This window comes from Tupaia chinensis, unplaced genomic scaffold, assembly GCF_000334495.1.
Source record: "Tupaia chinensis unplaced genomic scaffold, TupChi_1.0 Scaffold000627_1, whole genome shotgun sequence".
NCBI lineage: Eukaryota > Metazoa > Chordata > Mammalia > Scandentia > Tupaiidae > Tupaia > Tupaia belangeri.
In genome coordinates, this window is record NW_006160147.1 from 5,482,857 (window position 1) to 5,502,068 (window position 19,212).

Here is a 19,212-nt window from a genome sequence, read left to right on the forward strand (position 1 = left end):
TAAGTTTGTCTGAGCTGAAGAGGGTGATGCAGCTCCTAAGAGCAGAACAATGCCTCGAACCTTCTGCAACATTAACTAGGGAAAGGGCGGCGTCTGTCCTGGCTCTACTACATTGGGGTTGGGGACAGGAGCACAAACTGGGGGTGGGGACATTAGCCCTGCTGTTGGGGTCCTATTTTCTGAGCTCTCGTGCTCTGATGGCTGTAGAGGAACCACAAAGGACACGAGGCTGTTAGTGACAACATTAACGTCCCTGTCACTGATCATGTTATTAATACTCTATTCAATTGGCATTGTATTTTCTACTTTTCTAAAAGCCTGCGCCCCTGTCTTCTACCTTTCCTGTGAGATCTACACAACAACAGTGATCACGCCCCATTTCACAGTTGGGAAACCAAAGCCCAAAATCTGTGAGACTTGCCTATGTTGGTGACCAAGCAGAAGCCTAAAACCAAAGTCTTTGGACCCCAGTAAAAGGTCACTCCAATTTCCCACACCAAAAGAGAAGGGGATTAAAGAGTGAGTGTTAGGGGCTCCATCTGATCATGGGGTGTCTGAGCTGTGGTTATACCCAAAGTTTAGACCATTGGGTCTTAGTGGGTGGAACCAGAAGAACTGGAAAGTGTTTTTTATTTCCACATCTGTAATTCAGAACCTACCTATTAATCCCACCTCCAGAAGCCACTGGGTCCTAAACAAGTGACTGGAGCAATGTGCCGGGCTCAGGTTATATAAGTGGTGGCTGAGAGGCTGTGCCGTCTGGACAGGATGGGGTGGAGGACAGCCTCTGTCCTGGCCTCCTACGGATGAGTGTGGGCACAAGAATGCAGAGAGCCTGCTCAAGCCTGGCTGAGTGGGCGGTTGCCTTGGAGCCAGCTCTGGACTGACAGGTTCCAACCAGTCTGTGGCTTAGCCTGCACTGCAGACTGGGGTGGTGGTTGCAGTTTTGTTTTTGTTTTCTGTTTTGCTTTTCTCTGCCCCCATCCCAAATCAGGCTGTCCCATTGAGAAGGCCGAGAGTGGGTAAGACAGGAAGCAGGGTGTCAGGACAAGTGTGCACGAGGGAAGGTGAAGTGCTCAGGATGGGGCTGCTCTTGCTCTTCTGAGCACAGGTCCCGGAAGTCAGCTTTTGGGCCCACAGCCACTTAGGGGTCTTTACTGGGAGTGTTCCAGGTGCCATTCTATTTTCCTAAATCCATGCTGCGCTTTAATCCATTCTTCACACAGCAGCCAGAGTAAGCTTCCAAAATCCAAAGCTGATCATGTCTTTCCCCAGCCTAAGGTCCGGAGCAGCCACCCACTGTGCATCAAGTCCAAATCCTCAGCCTGGCCAGCACTGCTCCGGTTCTCCGCCAGTCTCCTTGCCTGCATCTCCTCCTGTCACTTGTCGAGCTAAGCTCAAGTTCCTGGAAAAAGCCCTGTTTTCTTGCCTCAGGACTTTTGCACCTGCAGTCTCCACTGCTTGAAATGCTCATTGTTTCCACGCTTAAGCCATCCCCCATCCCACTGACCCTATTCAAATCCTCTAGATCTGAACTCAGCATCTTCTTCAGAGAAGTCTACCCCAACACTGTAACCCTCATCAGTACCCTCCGCCATGTTCCATCCTTTGCATTTATTGTACTTATTACAAGTGTGATTGACAATATTTGTGGTTACTTATTTAATGAAGAGTTTAGCCTTTGCTGGACTGAGTGTTCCATGAGGACAGAAGAATCAAATGAGCTCATCTGATAGTTCAGACTTGGCACATGGGAAGTGCTCAATAAAGACTTAGGCAATGGACAGATACAGTAATAAATCAACCTTCCCAGGCCTGGCAGGTGATGCGGTGGTTGAGGGTACTGGACTCCCACATGGCCAATCACAGTTCAAGTCCCGGACCTGATGGCTTGCTTTCTCGCTTTCTCTCTCTCTCTCTCTCTCCTTCTCTGATTAAGTTTAAATAAGTAAAATTAGGGACCAGCAGTTGGTGTAATGGACTCCCATGTAGTCAAATGCAGTTTGAGTCCCAGACCCAGTGGTTTAAATTCACACTGTGTGTGTGTGTGTGTGTGTGTGTGTGTGTGTGTGTGCATGCCCAAGATCCTGAGAGAATTATGGAGGAGAAAGGATTGCAGTATGGCCATCCTCCCGAGGGGTGATTTCTTGCTTTCTGTCTCTCTGTCTCCCTATGTCTTTCTGGTGAGTGCATGCTCCCTTATAGCAAAAACCTCTCAAAAACAAAACAAAACAAAAACAAAAACAAAACTAGAAGTCAGAGGAGGCCCACGGAGTAGGGAAGGACAGAGCGGAGGATGAGAACATGGAAGTAAGAGTGTTGTGGAGAATGATTGTAGGATAGAGAAAAGAAGAGAGGAAGGCATGGAAGAGAGAAGGGGAAAGAAGAATGGGGAGACGGAGGGGTGGAGGGGATGAGTGGGAGCACTTGTCTACCTAGCAGGTGCTTTCTTTATTCTTTTTTTCCCTAAAGAATTGTTTTATTTTATTTAATTTATTATTATTTTTAAAATTTGACCAGAGAGAGAGAGAGAAGGAAAGTGAGAAGGTAAGCCACCACGTGGGAGTCCAGCACCTTAACCACCATACTACCTTCTGGCCCCCTAGCAGGTGCTTTCTAAAAGATACCTCATTTACCTTCTCAAAATACTGAATGCCGATGTACTATTATCTCTGTTTTGCAGATAAAGAAGCCGGAGTTTAAAATGGCGCAGTAACTTGCTCAGAGTTACTTGCCCCAAGAAGACCAGAACGAACTAGCTTAAATGTTTTTCCCAAATCCAGCACCCCTGCCTCTGTATTACAAGGGACATTTGATAGGGAGCCCAGGGAGGTTATTTTTCACAGCAGGGAGATTCTAGAGTCATGATCCAGGGTATAGAAAGACCTTTCTGAGTGAAAACAAGTGTGGCTGTCTCTGAGGCTCAGCTAAAATTGCATCAGGGTGGGCGTGCAGAGGTGGGTTCCGGGAAAAATGAGGTCAGAGCAGTGAAAGATCAGTGCTAGGAGACCGTCCAGTGTGGAATCACGTGCAGAACTGAATCCAAAGCAAAGTCTCAGAAGAGGCGACGAGCGGGGAAGCAGTCAGGCAGCAAGCACGATAGCTGCATGCCAGTCTCGACTTGAGGATTTCTGCTTAACCTCTTGGAGCCTCGGTTTCCTTGTCTGCAAAATTTAAAATCTCATCTGTGCTTTGAGACCGTGACTGTAGAAGTGCTTTGTTTACTGAGAGCTGCTGGGACTGGTGGAAGAGATGGTCCTTGTTGTCAGAGAGGAGGATGGCGATGAGCAGGCTGAGCCAGGGCTGAAGGTGGGGCAGGGCAGGTGGGGCACTCCCTTGCCCAGGACTTGACTGACAGCCCGGCTGGGCTGAGTCCTGCACTGGGTGTCTGTCATTGACCATTGCCTTCTGATTTTATCATTCCAGATTGCTCCTCTATTAAGTTCTCACTCCATTTAAATCACTGTGCTAAGCAGTTTTTTTAGTTCCAAATACTCCTCCTCTTTGCCAAATAGCAAACAAGGGAGTCTGAAAAGTCCATTGTAAAAAGCAAAACTCCTACTATGTGCAGCTACAGAGATGTTGGAAAGTTTTCTTTCGTTTTTCCGCAGCTCATCTCTCTCCACTGGATTCACTATCTGTGGCACATCTGTTTTATCGATATGAGTGGAGCTCCTCAGATTCAGGTGTAGAAAGAAAATGGAACAAACGTGCTTATTACTGGGTTGTCAGAAAAGTCATGATGTATTTTTTTTTATGTATTTCTATACAGAAATATGCCTTGACTTTTCTGATGAGCCAATAGTTCTTATTGCTAGTTAACTGTTTTTTTCTTTTCCTTCCTTCCTTCCTTCCTTCCTTCCTTCCTTCCTTCCTTCCTTTCTTTCTTCTTTCTTTCTTCCTTCCTTTCTTTTTTCTTTCTTTCTTCTCTTTCTTCTTTCCTTATTTCCTTCCTTCCTTCCTTTTGCTAATAGAGTGCATGCAGTCACTAGAGGAAAGGAGGGGAGTGAGAAATCACTCCATGGGGGAATGGCCATGCTGCAATCCCTTCTCTTGAATCCTCTTGAAATTTTGGAAATGCATGTACACACACGCAGCATGATTTTCAAGCTGCCGGGTCCAGGACTTGAACCATATGGCTGGTCATGTGGAATCCAGCACCTCAGCCTCCATGCCACCTGATGGTACTATTACTGGTGATGCATTGTATCTGTGTGGAGGAGAGCATGTGCTATGCATTGGTTGACACATTGTTTTGTGAATTTACTTTTTGTGGAAAATGAATTAGCAGGGGTAGGGCCAAAGCGTATTGCTCAAGTGTATGTATCATTCTCATAAAACAAAATGACCACGTATTGTCTGCATGTACCAGATCCACCCTAGTAGCCTAAGGCTTCAAGTGCTCATAGGTATCTTTGGGGATATGTGGCCCTGCAAATGTGCTTGCTGGGGACTTTCATACCTTCAGCTCACTGCCTTTTGCCTGTGTATGTCTGCTTAGCCTTGAGCACTTTGGTGTTGCTGTGTGTCCCTCTGGAGATCAGAGCTGGAGTGGCTGGTGTGAGGAGAATCCTAGCTACAGGGTCAGGCCCGTGATCTACCGAAACAGAGGAGGCAGAGAAGTTGAAGCACAGAGGGCTGAGGGAAAGGCAGTGAGAGCAGCAGCACCCACAGAAAGACAGACCCAGAGTGGATGTGGTACAAACTTAATGATTATCTCTGTGAGGCTGACCCACATGGAAGAGTGCTGGGTTCACATCTGAGTCCTCCTGCAAGCACAGCATGTGGGCACCTACCCATGACCTGAGGCTGGGATGGATTACACTGTAATAATTCTGTTAGAAATCTCTCTTTCTTGGGACAAGCAGATGGTGTAATGGCTATGTCGCTGGACTCCCATGTAGTTGACCGTGGTTCAAGTCCCGAACCCAGTGGCTTAAACTCACGCTGGGCATGTGTGCCTGTGTGCCCAAGATCCCAAGAAGAGAAGGGATTGCGGCATGGCCACCCCCCCACCCCGGGGGGATGATTTCTCGCTTTCTGTCTCTCTGTCTCTCTCCATCTTTCTGGTGAGTGCACATGCCCTGTAACAAAAACCTCTCCCCTGAAAAAAAGAAAGAAATCTCTCTCTCATCCTCTCTGTCTCCTCTCTTCATCATGGAAGAAAGAATAAACTTTAAAGGCCCAGCAGGTGGGGCAGAACTTAAGGTGGCTAAATCTAACAAGGCAAACAGTTCAAGTCCTGGACTCTATGGCTTGAAAATCACACCAGGCATATGTGCATGTGTGCCCAAAATCCTGAGAAGAGACTGGGAGAGAAAGAATTGCAGCATGGCCATCCCCCTAGGGGACGATTTCTCACTTTCTCTTTGTCTCTTTCTCTCTCTCCAGGGAGTGCATGTACCCTATATAGCAAAAACTAAAAAAAAGAAAAAGGGAAAGAAAGACAGGCCTAGAGGAAGGTTAAAAGGGACATTGTCCTCAACCTTGAGTGGAGAGTTCTGCTTTATTTACGGCAGGAGAACACTCTAATACATTGAACCTTTCCCATGTTTTTACTCAATTGTGTACAATCAATTTATTTGGGATAGTCTCTGTGCTCTGAGGGAGAGTTGGGGGTAGAGGAGGAAAGCCGGGTTCTCCCAGGGGCAACCAGATGTTTGAACAAGTGGTTAATGTGTAAAGCCACTCCTTACTCTCGTATTCTAGGAATTCACCTAACATGCTTTTACTAAGTTGCTGTAAAAGGCCAGACTGTGCTAGAAGCAAGGAGAACAGAGATTAAAGAACTCAGTTCTCCCAGGTGCCTGTGACAGATATGTTAGCGAGGACTCTTGCCTGCCAAGCCAGTTGGTGCTGAACTCGAACTAGGAATCTGAGCTCAGATAACTTTCTTTTTTTTTTTTAACAATTATTTATTTTAATTTCATTCATTCATTCATTCATTCATTTTAATTTGACATTTTAATTTGACAAGAGAGAGGCATAGAGAGAGAGGGAAAGTGAGAAAGCAAGCCACCAGGTCTGGGACGTGAACTATGGCCAGCCATATGGGAGTCTCCAGCGATTTAACCACTACACCACCTCCTGGCCCCCCCAAATTTCTATTCCATGGCTCTTGCATTTTCTTATTTAGGGGTCTTACCTTCCTTACAGTTTTCTATAAAATCCTTTAGAACTAATTTCAGCTTCGGCTCAGCTGGATCGAGAAGGACATAGGTATAGTCTACAACTGGTCTGGAGCCACTGGAGGACTGGACAGGCAGAGGCCTGGCATGGAGGTGATGGCGGCCAGGCATGGAGGTGATGGTGGCCATCCCAGTAGACCAGCAGAGGGCTGGGGGCAGAGCTGGAACTGCTGACCCTTGCTGGCCTGGAGCCTTTCTTTTCCTACAGCTCCTGGGGTTTGCACCTCTAAGCCTCTGCACACTTTGTCCAGTGGCCAGCAGCAGTGCAGAGGTGGGGAGAGAGTAGAACAGAACACTCAGTAGTTATCAAGGACCCTTGGTGCCTTTGGCCTTCAGGGGGCCCATCACTCTCCCAGGCAACACGGGCTTTCTCAGCCTCCTCCTGGCATGGTCCTGGTACCTGATGCTGGCACCCAGCTCAATCTGCCTCCTCGCCTGCATCTCTTCTTCCTATAGGACTCCATCCTCTTGTGAAAAATTTACAACCCTACAGGATAGGGGCCCAGTAAGCTGCCCGCCTTTTTCAAGTCCTCCTGGAAGCAGGGAGAGACAAGGCGGCACCCACTGCTGACTCAGGAAGGTGAGCAAGCCCAACTTTCTGAGGTCCCTCCTAGTCCTCTGGCCCTCACTTCTCTGGCTCCCCTACTCCCTGCTCTCTCAGCCTGGCAAGGGAATGACAGGAATTCTGCCTTCTAGTTCAGCCGGTTCTTCAACTTTCTTCTCTCTTCCCAGGCTCAGGTCTCATTTCTCCCTCAGTCAGTCCCACTGAGTCCTGGTCACTTGGTCCCCAGAGGGAAGCTAGAATGGGCTGGTGCTAGAGCAGAGGAATGGGCACCAAATGAGGCAGAGAAGGGGGCCACGTACTCATCTTTGCATGACTTCATTTTCAATGGTCAAGAGGCACAGAAGGACTGCGAAGTTTCTACCGTGACCCTCTTGGCCCTGGAATGTCCTTGTACCCAACAGGCATGCCTGCCCAGCTGTTTACATATTCATGACCTGTGCCCCTGTTTCTCTCCACTTCTCTTGATAAAATCCAAACCACCCAAAGAACAGCTGCTAATCAGCAAGTGTGGCTTTTATCTCTGCCGAGAACCATTTGTGACCCACTGTTCCCTAAACTAGCTGGACTTGGGCGAATGTCCCTCCTCCTAAAGCTCTGCTTGCCTTTGCCAGGTAAGAAGGAAGCAGAGGCTGATTCGTGGGCTCCGAGGCTTCCCTTCCACACAGGACTCTGCTGACACCATGGGTGCAGGCTTGCTGTAAGGGCCCAGAATTGGCCATGCTGGCTCCTGGGGATAAAATGACACAACCTTGGAGAATGGAACCGTCTATTCCGAGAAAAACATCCCTCCACTGGAGGGATAGAGGACAGGAGGAGAGAGGAAGGGAAGAGCATCCTGAAGCTTCCAGAGGGACTGGAGAACATGTCCTGGGGTGGTGGTGGTGAGGGGGTGATTCTAGAGAAGTATGAGGTTGGCCTGGAAGGCGCCACCCACAGCAGACTGTGCCACCTCTCAAACCAGCAGACTTTACTGGGAACCTTTTTCCTATAGAGCTGGAAGGCATCTGTGCAGTTTTCTTTCCTACCTTCTGCCCTGGAAGGCAGATCAGTGTAAATAACAGACAAACCAAAAACTAGGTTATTCAGAGGAAAAGGAGCTTTAGAAATGCTGGCTCTGGTCTAACCCCGAGGAAAGTTCTCAGTCCAGGTATACCTGCTTTGGGATACACACGGTTGAGGTTAAGTCCTCATTCTCTCTCCACGGTCCCAGCCCCAGCCAGGTACGAAACTCCTGGGTGTGAATAGGGCCTTATCAGAGGGAATTAGCAGAAGCTTGATTTGATCACAAGCTAGGGCTAGGGTCCAAACTGCACCCTCATCTACAGCCACCAGCATCAGGAAGGACAAGGAGTCTCTTATTAACCACTGCTTCCCAACTCTTGCTTTTCCTGAAGGGAATCGAGCTTATTTGTGGAGAGTAAGAGCCTGCCAAGGCCAGGATTCTAACAAAAGACCTTTTGTCTCCTGAGCAAAACATTAGCCCATTGTTAACTCCCTGTGTCCTTTCCAGAGGTGGGGAGGGGCCCTCCCAGAGTTTCCAGTTTAGCTTGGGGCCTCCAAATCAATGCCTCAGGAGGAAGGAAGGGGCCCAGCCCTCAGCTAGAAAAAGTCCTGGGACAGGCTGATGTGATGCGTTGCTCAGGGCTTCCTGTCCAAAGATGAGAGATTTTTTTTTCTTCCTCCCTTCTAAACCTATTAGAAAAGGCTGAGCTTCGGGGCCGACAGGGAGTTAAAAAGAAAAATTTTTTAAAAAGAAAAGGCTGTGCGTCCCAGGTTAGACACTTCATCCTGGGAATGGAGCACCACACCCTGTGCTTTGGGCCAGCTTCCTCTGATCTGCCCTAACAGCACTTTACTCCTCATCCCCTCAGGGTCACTACCCAGCTGTACCGAGTTCACACCCCTCGGGTTCACACCCCTTGGGTTCACACCTCTCGTCTTCCCGTGGCCACCATTCTTATCTGTGTGCTCCCTCTCCATATGTCCGCTCTCCTCTCCGAGGGCAGAGTTCGTGTCTCCCCTTCCTTGGAGTTCCCTCCTTTCCTTCTGGAAGCTTACATACAACACACCTTGTTCTTCAAATGTTTATTAAACTCTGATTCTAGCCCCACCTCTCCCAAGGATAGTGTCTGAAAGGTCTAGAGGAGATATTAAATCAGCAAAAGGAAAGAACGTTAGAAGAGAAGGTGGAGAGAGGCCACTCCCAACTCCAGGAAACAATCCTCTTCCTGGATCAGACCTAGGGTGCATATTCACAAGGATCAACCACCCAAGGCTTTGACAAGGTCTACCTTGATGCCAAATAAATGAGTTAGTTGGGTTTCTTAAGGCTTGAAAAATACAGCCTGTTTCATAAAGTGGGAGGGAGGGTTTTTGTTTGTTTGTTTGTTCATGTTTTGTTTTCCTAATGCCAAAGGGCATGTGCACAGGAGAGAAACAGAAACACCCCCAATGGGACTTGGTCACTTGCAATCCTTTTTTCTTCTATTACTCCATGCCATCAGGATCCTGGGCACACGTGTGCCTCACATGTTTTTCAAGCCACAGGGGCTGGGATTTGAACCACATTTAGCCATGTGGGATCCAGCTCCCTCTGTGGTGATAAAGGGTTGAGCCACTAGGGCTGGCCCGGGGCAGAGGCATTTTGAACCTAATTAATCATCTCCTTACTCTGGCACAACTCTCATTATCGAGAAGCAAACATTTGACAGGGGAAATTTGACTCCCCGGCCTGTGTACTGCAGTGCAGGCCTGGATTAGTTTAATACATATTCCACCCAGCAAGGACCTCAGCCTATGCCCAGTTGGAGGCCCTCCATGCAGGCATTCCATTTGGATCCTTCCTCCATGCTCCATGTTTTCTCCTATATCCAAAGTTCTGACAGATCCTTGGCACTTCACAGAGCATGCTTCTCACTTCCACCTCAAGGTGGCTGGTTGGTCCTGGAGGCAGCATCAGCCCTTGCCTGTCCTCAGGCCATTTCTAGATATCCTTTTCTGTCCCTGTGAGTACAGTGCCACTCCTCAGTACATGGAGAGAGTGCCCTAAAGTTCCTTTTGCACATGCTCAGATATTGGCACTCCTTCAGTTACCATCAAGGCGTTGGAGTGGCTCTCTTACGGCACCTGCATGAATCCCATCCATTTGTCTGGGTTAGTGATGTGGGTGCCATTTTAACTAATCTACTGGTTAGCTTTGTGAATATATTTATAATTGACCCCCCATCCCACACTGAAAAAAGAAAAGAAAAAGAAAAGAAAAAAAAAAGTCAGTTAAAGAGTTTCTTGGAAAGATTTTACCTTCCTCATCAAAAAGGACAAATTGGGGACCAGCAGGTGGTGTGGTGGTTAAGGAGCTGGACACTCCCACATGGCTGACCATGGTTCAAGTCCTGGACCTGGTGGCTTACTTTATCACTCTTCCTCTCTCTCTTTCTCTGTGTGTCTCTCTCTGGTTAAATTAAAAATAAATAAATGAATAAATAAATTTTTTAAAAAAAGGACAAACTGAGTTGCTTCCACTTTTTCTTTCCCTTCTTCATCCTCTGAATGGTTACAACTAGAATCACCATCTTGTAACCACTAAGGGAAGGCAAAGAAATTCCCAGTGTCTCCAGTCTTGATGAATGCAAATGCCCACCTACCCTCAGATTTCTCATTATAGGGGAAAAACAACTCCTCTTTAACATAAGCCCCAGGGATCCTGTTACTTGCCGCCCAAAGCATCCTTGTCTCATACCTGGTTGGTTTCCTTGTTTCAGTCTTACTGTGGCTGTTTCACTCCCCACTGCCTTGGCGAGAGCCTTTACAAAATGCAAATTTGATGTTACTTCCCTCCTTCAAGGTTTCCATTTATTCTTCATAGAGACTCCTTTGGATGGTGAACAAGACTACCACGAACTCCTGGGCTGCTTCTCTGCCCTCATCTCATGGCACTGCCCCTCAGATGGTTCTCATACAAGCCATACTTTTTTGTATTTCCATGGCACATGCAATTTCTTCTATTTCAGACACCACGTGTTCTCCAGACTTTTCCTCTTCTACCCTTAGATCTCCATCCTGTGTGGTTCTATAGCGTTCTTGTCTCTCTTATACTAACATTTTATTGTCTCTTCTTTTTGGAGACTGTGAACTCCTCCATGATCTGGATTTGCCTTACTCATCTTTGCCTTTCCAATGTTGGGTAAGAGGATAGAACACAGGAAATTACTAGTGAAATGAATGAATCAATGAATAAGTGGACTGACCAGGAACTTGGATTCAGTTCCTCCTTCTACATCTGATAACCCCACAAGTTCTCTTCATATGCAATACAAAGGCAATAATTCTACCTGTGTCTAGATCATGGAGCTGTTTGAGGTTTCAATGCAATTATTTGTGTGTTGCAGCTTTATAATGGTAGAATCAGCACTGGCTTTGGTGACAGCTGACCTGGCTTCAAATCTCTGGCTCTACTAATGAATAAGCTATGAACTTGGGCAAATACACTCTCTGAGCCTCAGTTCCCTAATTGACAAGTGGTTATATATAAATATGTGGGGTTTATTGAGAATTAAATGAATTACTAGATATGAGAACTCCCGGCTCAAAATAGGGGCTCAATAAGTGTTTTGCTGAAGTGGAGGTGAGGTGAAGAGGTCTACAGGTTCAGTGGGATCCTACCAGGGTTGTCTGGTTCCTAAAGAGCTATGGTCCAGTGCTGCTGAGCAGCCAGAGCCAAAGAGCTCCACCTGCCTCCCTTTGCTGTGCTGACAGAGGCTGCCATGCCAGCAATATCACGCGGTGTTGCTCTGGGTCCCTGTTCCTACATTGGGGTAATAAGAGGAGCCTCAGCATCTGCACAGCTGAAAAGACCTTGTGCTTCCATAAATACGAAGTGGGGCAGGCTATCTGCCACCCATGCAACTTGGGTCCTTACCCAGGAAGTTCTACCCTGCTCATGTGACTGCATGTCCCTCCCAGTCTTCCTGGCCCCAAATTCCTACCACGCAGTCACTCATCAGTTGAGCTCAACAGTAAGGTGGGTGTCTCCAGACACTGTTAAAGGCGTGTAGTCAGGACCAACTGGTGGATAAGGCACTGCATTCCACATGGCCGACTCCATAGTTTTATTCCTGGACTTGGTGGCCTGAAAAATACTCAGCATGCATATGCATGTGTGGCCCAAAATCCCGAGAGGAGACTGGAGGAGAAAGAATTCACCGGGCGCGAGCACGTGCGTGCCCAAGATCCCGAGAGGAGAATGGAGGAGAAGGGATTGCGGCATGACCATCCCCCCTGGGGGGTGATTTCTTGCTTTCTGTCTCTATGTCTCTCTCTGTCTGTCTGGCGAGTGCACGCACCCTATAGTGAAAATCTCTCAAAAAAAAAAAAAAAAAAGAATTGTGCCATGGCCATCCATCCTGGGGTGGGGGAGCAGGGGTGTGATTTCTCACTTCCCCTCTCTCTGGTAAGCACATGTGCCCTATGGCAAAATTTTAAAAAAAAGTATTTAATCACATTCTGATAATGGTAGGCAGCCAAAACAGAAAGATTGCAAGAGTGCTTTCTTCCTTTCTTTCTCTCTTTCTGTTAGACATTTTTGCTATAGGGTTCACGTACTTGCTGGAGAGACAGAGACACAGAAAGTAGTTAGGCCACAATACCCTCTTCCCCTCTATCTCAGGATATTGGGCATGCATGAACATACGCCTGGTGTGAGTTTCAAGCCACTGGGTCTGGGACTTGAACCACCGTTGGCCATGTGTGAGTCCAGTGCGTAACCACTACACCATTTGCTGGCCTCATAAGAGTGCTTTTTTAAGAGGCCTTTCCCATAGAGACATCAGCAGAGATTGGACAATATTACCTCATTGAGGTAACAATGGAGGAGGAAGAGTTTTAGGGAACTTGCTTAATAGCAAGAGTTATGTAGATAGAACAGAATGGGGGGGAGGTTGACTGCAGGAGGTTCTGAACATTGAAGAAGGACTTTGAGTGTTTCAGGCTGAGGAATCTAGTTAAGATACAGGCTAAGATTAATCCAGTCTTTATGGTGAGGTGGGGGATGGGGTTAGAATTTGAATTACATACAGGTGATACTAACATTACTCAATACCTTTGTTGAACAGCGTGAAGTAGTTTTTTTCCTATTTGATTCTGAGGTCATAACTGCAAGGGGTCAGTATTATTATTGCCTTACTTTTCAAGGTTCCATCCTATTATAATCTAAATTTGTTTTCCACCATTTTAAAAATAAACAATTACAGTATGACAGCATATAGTTCCCCGAACGACACAACTGAAGTTAAAGGGAGCAACAAGAAAGGAAGAACTGCAAAGGGAACTGAAGTGAAGAGACCTTGGAGGCCTGAACCCTGCACCCCATGCTCAGGGCCACTGTTTGTTCTCAATATCTCTCCCCTCCTCTCTTCCATTCATCCATTTACTCACCCACTCATTCATCTCTCCACCTCTCCTTATTACACACACACACACACGCACACACACACACACATATAGCCATCTGTAGAAAGAATTTATCTTTAGGTGGGAGATTGGATTAGAGAATCTCAGTTTCCTTCCAGCTCATAAATTCTATGATATATATTTTACCTTAGACTATATTGTGATTATTTTTGGTACAGAAAGTATGCTGATCTTCCTAGTTAACTTGTTTGGCTTCACGGAAACATGCATTTCAAGGCTCCCATGGATCTAGAGATGGTTCAGTTCAGGCCCCCCATGTTTAGAGTGAGATGAAGTGACCCACAAAAGCTCACCTGGTCTAGAGCTTTGCCGGGATACCATCCTGTTTCACATTACTCATTTCACAAGTGGTGAATAAGGACGATGATTCAGCGGGGCAGCAAGCAAGAGAGAATGACAGGCTAGAATTAGCATGTCACCTGGTTTTGCCTCATTTGTATGCTGAGAGTCAATGATGACAATGATGGTGGTCACAACTCCTGCAATTCATAGGACCAAGATTTGGTGAGGTCATCTAATAGACCTCTTGCCTCCTAATAACTGATGCCTGATTCATTCCAGAAAGGTGCCTACCTGCCTTTAAAGAAATGCTCCAGGAATCTTGAAAACTCTTCTAGCTTGTATTTCTCCCTGATTTTAGCCAGTGTTTCCTCCTTGTATGTGCTTGTTTTCCCCCTGCATTTAAAAAATAAAGAACGACAGAACAGCATAAGGGTCCCTCAACTACACAGTCAAAAGAAGTTAGAGAAGCAAAAAGAAGTCAACTATGTGGGCATGCACAACAAGACTGACCATAACGGAGAAGCCAGTTTGGGGATAGTGAGGCTGGAAACAGCCAGTTCAGCCTTCACCAAGATACACACATATTCATGCTGATCCCGTTCCTTTCAAATTTCAGTACATGTGGAATGGGTGAGATTGAGTCACCTGGAGAGTGTACCAGAACCTAGTTCTTACTCTGGACTTTCAGTGAGTGGCTGGTTTCCAACCTTCTCTACATTCACTCTCTTTGAGAAGGCAAAAAATAAGACTCTGAAAATAATACTATCATTTATTGAATAACTACTTTGTGTCTAGCATTGAGGTTTACATATTTTATATCTGGGTCAGCCTGTGGTGTAATGGTGAAGACAGCTGGATCGCATATAGGTGACTGTATGGTTTGAGTCCTGCGCCCAGTGGCTTGAAAAGCATGCTGGGTGTATGTGTGTGCATGCCCAAAATCCTAAGAGGAAAATGGAGAAGAAGGGATTGTGGCATGGCCATTCCCCTGGTGGCGGGGGAGGTGCTTTTTGGCTTTCTCTCCTTGTCTATCTCTGGTGAGTGCGCATTCCCTACAGCCAAGTTTTAAACAAAAATTTATAAGATAAAATAAGTATTTTATATCACTTATTTATCCCAACGACAATGAAAGGATAGGATCGTTTCCCATTTCACAGATGAGTACACTGAGTTTCAGGAGGTTAGAGCAACGTCTCCAGGGTGCCTGACTGGTGATGGAGGTTGGCTATGAACTCGATTTACGTGCTCCACAGTCACTCACATGAGGAAAAGAACAGGAAGCATAATGTCCACCTACAGCCCTCCTTAGCTTCTCATTGCCCATTTCCTTGCTCCTCACCTGCTCTAGCCTATGAGATTACAGCCATGTTTCTGATAGTATGACCCTTCTCTGCCCACACGTGTAATCACAGATCAAAGGATGGAGGGTCCATCTTACACCGTGCACACACCCTACAAATGCCTCAGTCCTCACCTCCAGCTTGAACTGGGAACATCAACTAGGGATGGCGCTTCAGCCTTTCATCTGCTCTTCCGTCCATGAAACAAACACCGTTTACACACCCACCCACCCACAGGTTATGGTGTGGGCTCTGCCATAACACACTCTTCACTGCAGAGGGAGGTGCGTAGAGAGGTGAGTAGACTCGTCCCCTGATGTCCGGGTGCGCTGGCACGTCGGCCTGCCCCGTGGAGTTGGAGTGCAGAGTTCCCAGGTTAGCACAGGCGTGGTGACTCAGAGGAGCTGCTGTCAACACATCTGAGGGCATAGACCCCACTGCGCCAGGTCGGGAACAGCCCAGCTTCTGTGTTTGGCACATGGCTCATGCCCAGCAGCAGCAAAACTATGCCAGGGCATAGCAGAGATTCAAAGCCAAGTGAGGACAGAGCTACCACGTTGATAAAAGCAAACAAATGGCCTTTACAAACTTCCACTCAAATCCTTCAAAGAGGGTTAAGACCAACTCTGACCCCACTCTCACTGCCCACCCACTCGGCGCAAGCTCAGTGAAGAGCAACCCCTTATGGATATCAGACGATAGGCACAATTACCGAGGGCGGGCCCAGTAACACTGCAGCAGAAGTGAATGTCCTCACTGCAGTCTCTTGTCCCTCTTCACAATGAGAATAACTGAGTTTGAATTTATTATTCTATTCTGGAATCCCAAAGACCAGCCTTAGAGCAGAATGTATTATTTTTAGAACAAGGAAATGGAAAGGCATGGTATTGTTTTTCTTTTTCTTTTCTTTTTTTTGGAGAGGTTTTTGCTATAGGGTGCGTGCATTCGCCAGACAGACAGAGAGACAAAAAGCGAGAAATCACTCCCCACAGGGGATGGCCATGCTGCAATCCCTTCTCCTCCATTCTCCTCTTGGGATCTTGGGCATGCACGCACACGTGCTCGGCGTGAGTTTTAAGCCACCTGGTCCAGGACGTGAACTGCGGTTGACAATATGGGAGTCCAGCGACACAGCCATTACGCTAACTGCTGGTCCCAAGGCATGATATCTTTAAATAACAAGGGAAAGAAGTCACTTGGATTAGGAGAAATGGGGAGATGGGCATGTCACAAGCATGAGGACACAGAGTGGACAGGTGTAGATGGTGTGGAACTGTTTCGTCTGGGAGAAATTATCTTTGCCAGCGAGTGGTACACCTGGTCAATCTGCTTTGATCAGCCTTGTACTGGTGCCAGGGCTTCAGATTCTCACTTTATAGACTGGTCCTGGGTTTCTTGAATTAATTAAGGCCATTAATGAATAAAGACTAAAGCAATCATTTCTCAGGTCATGTGTCGAAATACACAGCTGACTACAGCACGTCAAATCAGTCCTCCAGCAGGTGACTTCTCCTCTGGGGAGTCTGTAATAAGATACGGCTTAGCCAGTTGTGGGAGTCCTCACCAGCTGTGACAGGCCAGGTCCTCACCCAGGCCAGGAATGAAGCACCAGGCTTCTGGGTGGAGTGTGAGTGAGCGAGTACACATAGAAACTGCCACACCCACACCCCACATACCACAGCAGGGTGGAGCCGTTTGTCTTACCTACCCTTCTCCTCATGTTCAGAAATGAGGAGCTTTGACAGTACTGGGGCCCAGAACTGCTCAGCAGACCCAAGGGCACCTTTCCAACAGCAGTCCCTTTATCTGCCCCTCACACCTGGGCACCCTGGACTCGGGCCACGTCACAGCCTTCACTACGATTTATTTCCTAAGGGGAAGCAGGGGTCATGTCTAGCCATGTCTAATCCCCAAGCATGTACCCACAAGTCTACACCACCTACCCTGCCCCCTTTTAGCATTTGTTCAACTTGTACAAATTGGTCAGGGAATTTTGGGAATAACTGTTCTGGTTAATAATGAGTTACTACGTAACTGCTTTCTAGAGAAAAAAATTAAAAACCACAGCGCTAAATATTATCCTGAACGACATTTAATCTCTAATGCTTCAGATGGCACTTTAGGGTCTCGAAGGGTATTCGGATGAAGTGACAGTGACTGTGGGTCCTTCGGGTGTTGTGTGGATATATAAGAACACTGGGGGTGCAGGGGGTGGAGCAAGGAATGAGAGTTGGGAGCCCCAGTCTCTCGTCTCAGCTCTATGGCTAAATAGCAGAGTGACCACAGATGAGTCACTTCCCTTCCCCAGCAAAGCTGGATGGGACCTTCTCAAAGGGTCCTCTCAGCTCCGATATTCTTTGAATAGCCAGCAGAGAATGTAGGGCATTGGTTTTCCACCACTGAAACCAAAGACATTCAAACTCTGCCTGTAATAGCACAAACCAGATCCAAAATAGTTCTGGGTACACGTGAAGCTTCTGGGCTGGGGCTCCCAACTCCGTGTTGAGCCAGCCCTGGTGTCAGTCACATACAGCAGTGAGAAAGCAGGACCAATGGGGATATCAGAGCCATGGTTTATTACTGAGCTTGTCAAGCCCACGGACGGGGACTCTCCAGCAGAGGTGGAGGTACGAGCGTGTGGTCACTTCTGCCTTCTCAGACCGACAGCTATGCTGCTATCAGCCCACCAGGAGGGTCAGTTACAGGGATGGGTCCTAACCTTCGACTGGCGATACTGAGAAGGCAAGAGTGAGGAGATAACAACCCTCCTCTTGGCTCCAGGCCTTATCTAGTGGCCTGAACAGCGAGCGGGATCCAGCAAGGTACAAGTCAGTCTTCAGCCATATGGGGACCCTGGGAGGCCCACATTTATGTGGCCCTGCATTGGCCAAACATAATTTTCTAGTTGACTTTTCTTTTTAGGCCTGGACACCCGTCTCCACTCAGTTCTGACGAGGGCAATGTAAGAAAATCTCCAACAGGAACAGAACTCTGAACAATGACGTCTGGTGTTACATAAATAGTTCCAGTGATATATACAGCCGACAGCACACACACACACACACACACACACACACACACACTCGCGGTTGCAGAAACCATCCTCAGGATGATCCATGCACTCAGTGGCACAACCACTCTGAAAATAAACATAGGCTTAGACTCAAATCTCTCCTTCCGCTTCACTTCAGAGAGCAGAAACCACAGAGAGAAGCCCAACCCTGCCATGCCCTGAGTTCGGGGGAGGCAAAGGCTTCTCCGAGAGCCCTGAGTCCCTCCCCAGCATGGGGGCAGGCCGAGTGCTGGTGGTGCTGATGGCAGTGCCTACTCCTTCAACAGTCCCAGCTTCTTCAGTGCCTCCCTTCTGTGCTCATCGGGGACGCCCTTCGGTGAGATCTTGACACTGACACAGGGGGGTCGAGGAAGCTTGTCACGGCTCTGTCCTTGGTAGGACAGGTGCTTGGAGCTCCGTTCCTGCTCCAGGTCGGCCAGCTTGCCCACCTGGATGCCTGCAAAGTCTTTCCCCGTGCCCAAAGAGGCAGGGCGGGGCCGGGAATTACGCAAGACACTGGGTGAGATCTTGTCCAGGAAGGAGCCCTTTCCCAGAGAAGTGCTAGTTTTGGGTCTGGGGTCTTTCTCAGCGGAGAGGTAGCTGCTCAGCCCCACGCCTGAACGCTCCAGAGTGTTGGACTTGAAGTTCATCTGTCTCAGGCCAGGAACGTTGCCCTCCTGGAGAGTCAGTCCCGTGTCTGGCTGTGGCCGAGACAGGGGACTATTTACCCTGGGGGCCTTGGGGATAGGGATTGGTGTGGATTTGGCAGCTGCAACCTTTCCTGGAGACGGTTCCTGGGTAGGAAGCAAAACCTTGCCAGAAGAAGACCCCTGAGCTACAGTCAGAGCTGGAGTCTTCTTTGGTGAAACCCCCAGAGCTGGAGTTAGAGTCGGGGCCTTTCCTGTAGGAGCAGCCGCTGAGGCCTGAGGGGGTGCCTGAACTGGGTCCTTGAGTCTGATGGAGGTGGTGGGCTTACTTAGGTGAAGCCCAGGTTCGTCCTGGTCCTGGGGTAGCCCCAGCTTCTCCAGTGCTTCCCTGCGTGCTTTCCTCTGCTCCTGCAGTGAGGAGGAGACCAGGCCAGAATCTCCAGGGGTAGCCTCGGTGTGGCGGACCAGCCAGCTCTGAGGATCGCTGTGGAAACTGCTTCGACTGCTCTTCAGAACAATATTAGGGGGCAGCTTCCGGGGCTTTGGGGCTGTAAGGGGGGGCAGCTGGGCACTCGGCTCCCCGCTCAATGGCCGGGGAGCGTTTTCAGTGCTAACGTTGTGAGACGATGTAGCAGGAGGGGGCTGTGGCTGGGGTTGGGGCCCCGTTGTT

The 19,212-nt window shown here is 48.1% G+C and overlaps 1 protein-coding gene and 1 long non-coding RNA gene across 3 annotated transcripts in view; one reads left to right on the top strand and one right to left on the bottom strand.

Moving 5' to 3' along the window:
* Nucleotides 1-18,102: 18,102 nt before the first annotated feature.
* Nucleotides 18,103-19,212, top strand: part of LOC114009812 (uncharacterized) — a 12,820-nt gene continuing 11,710 nt past the window's right edge. The window contains exon 1 of the long non-coding RNA XR_003551199.1: nucleotides 18,103-18,232. This is a non-coding gene — a long non-coding RNA (uncharacterized LOC114009812). The remainder of the gene's footprint in view (nucleotides 18,233-19,212) is intronic.
* The window catches only part of CUNH1orf116 (chromosome unknown C1orf116 homolog), a 6,225-nt gene continuing 5,156 nt past the window's right edge, over nucleotides 18,144-19,212 (bottom strand). Inside the window, exon 4 of one of the 2 annotated variants that reach the window (XM_006159285.3) lies at nucleotides 18,144-19,201. In XM_006159285.3, the coding sequence (XP_006159347.2) occupies nucleotides 18,168-19,201 (1,034 nt within the window). In that variant the 3' untranslated portion in view covers nucleotides 18,144-18,167. The remainder of the gene's footprint in view (nucleotides 19,202-19,212) is intronic. The other variant, XM_006159284.3, reaches the window with a different exon arrangement.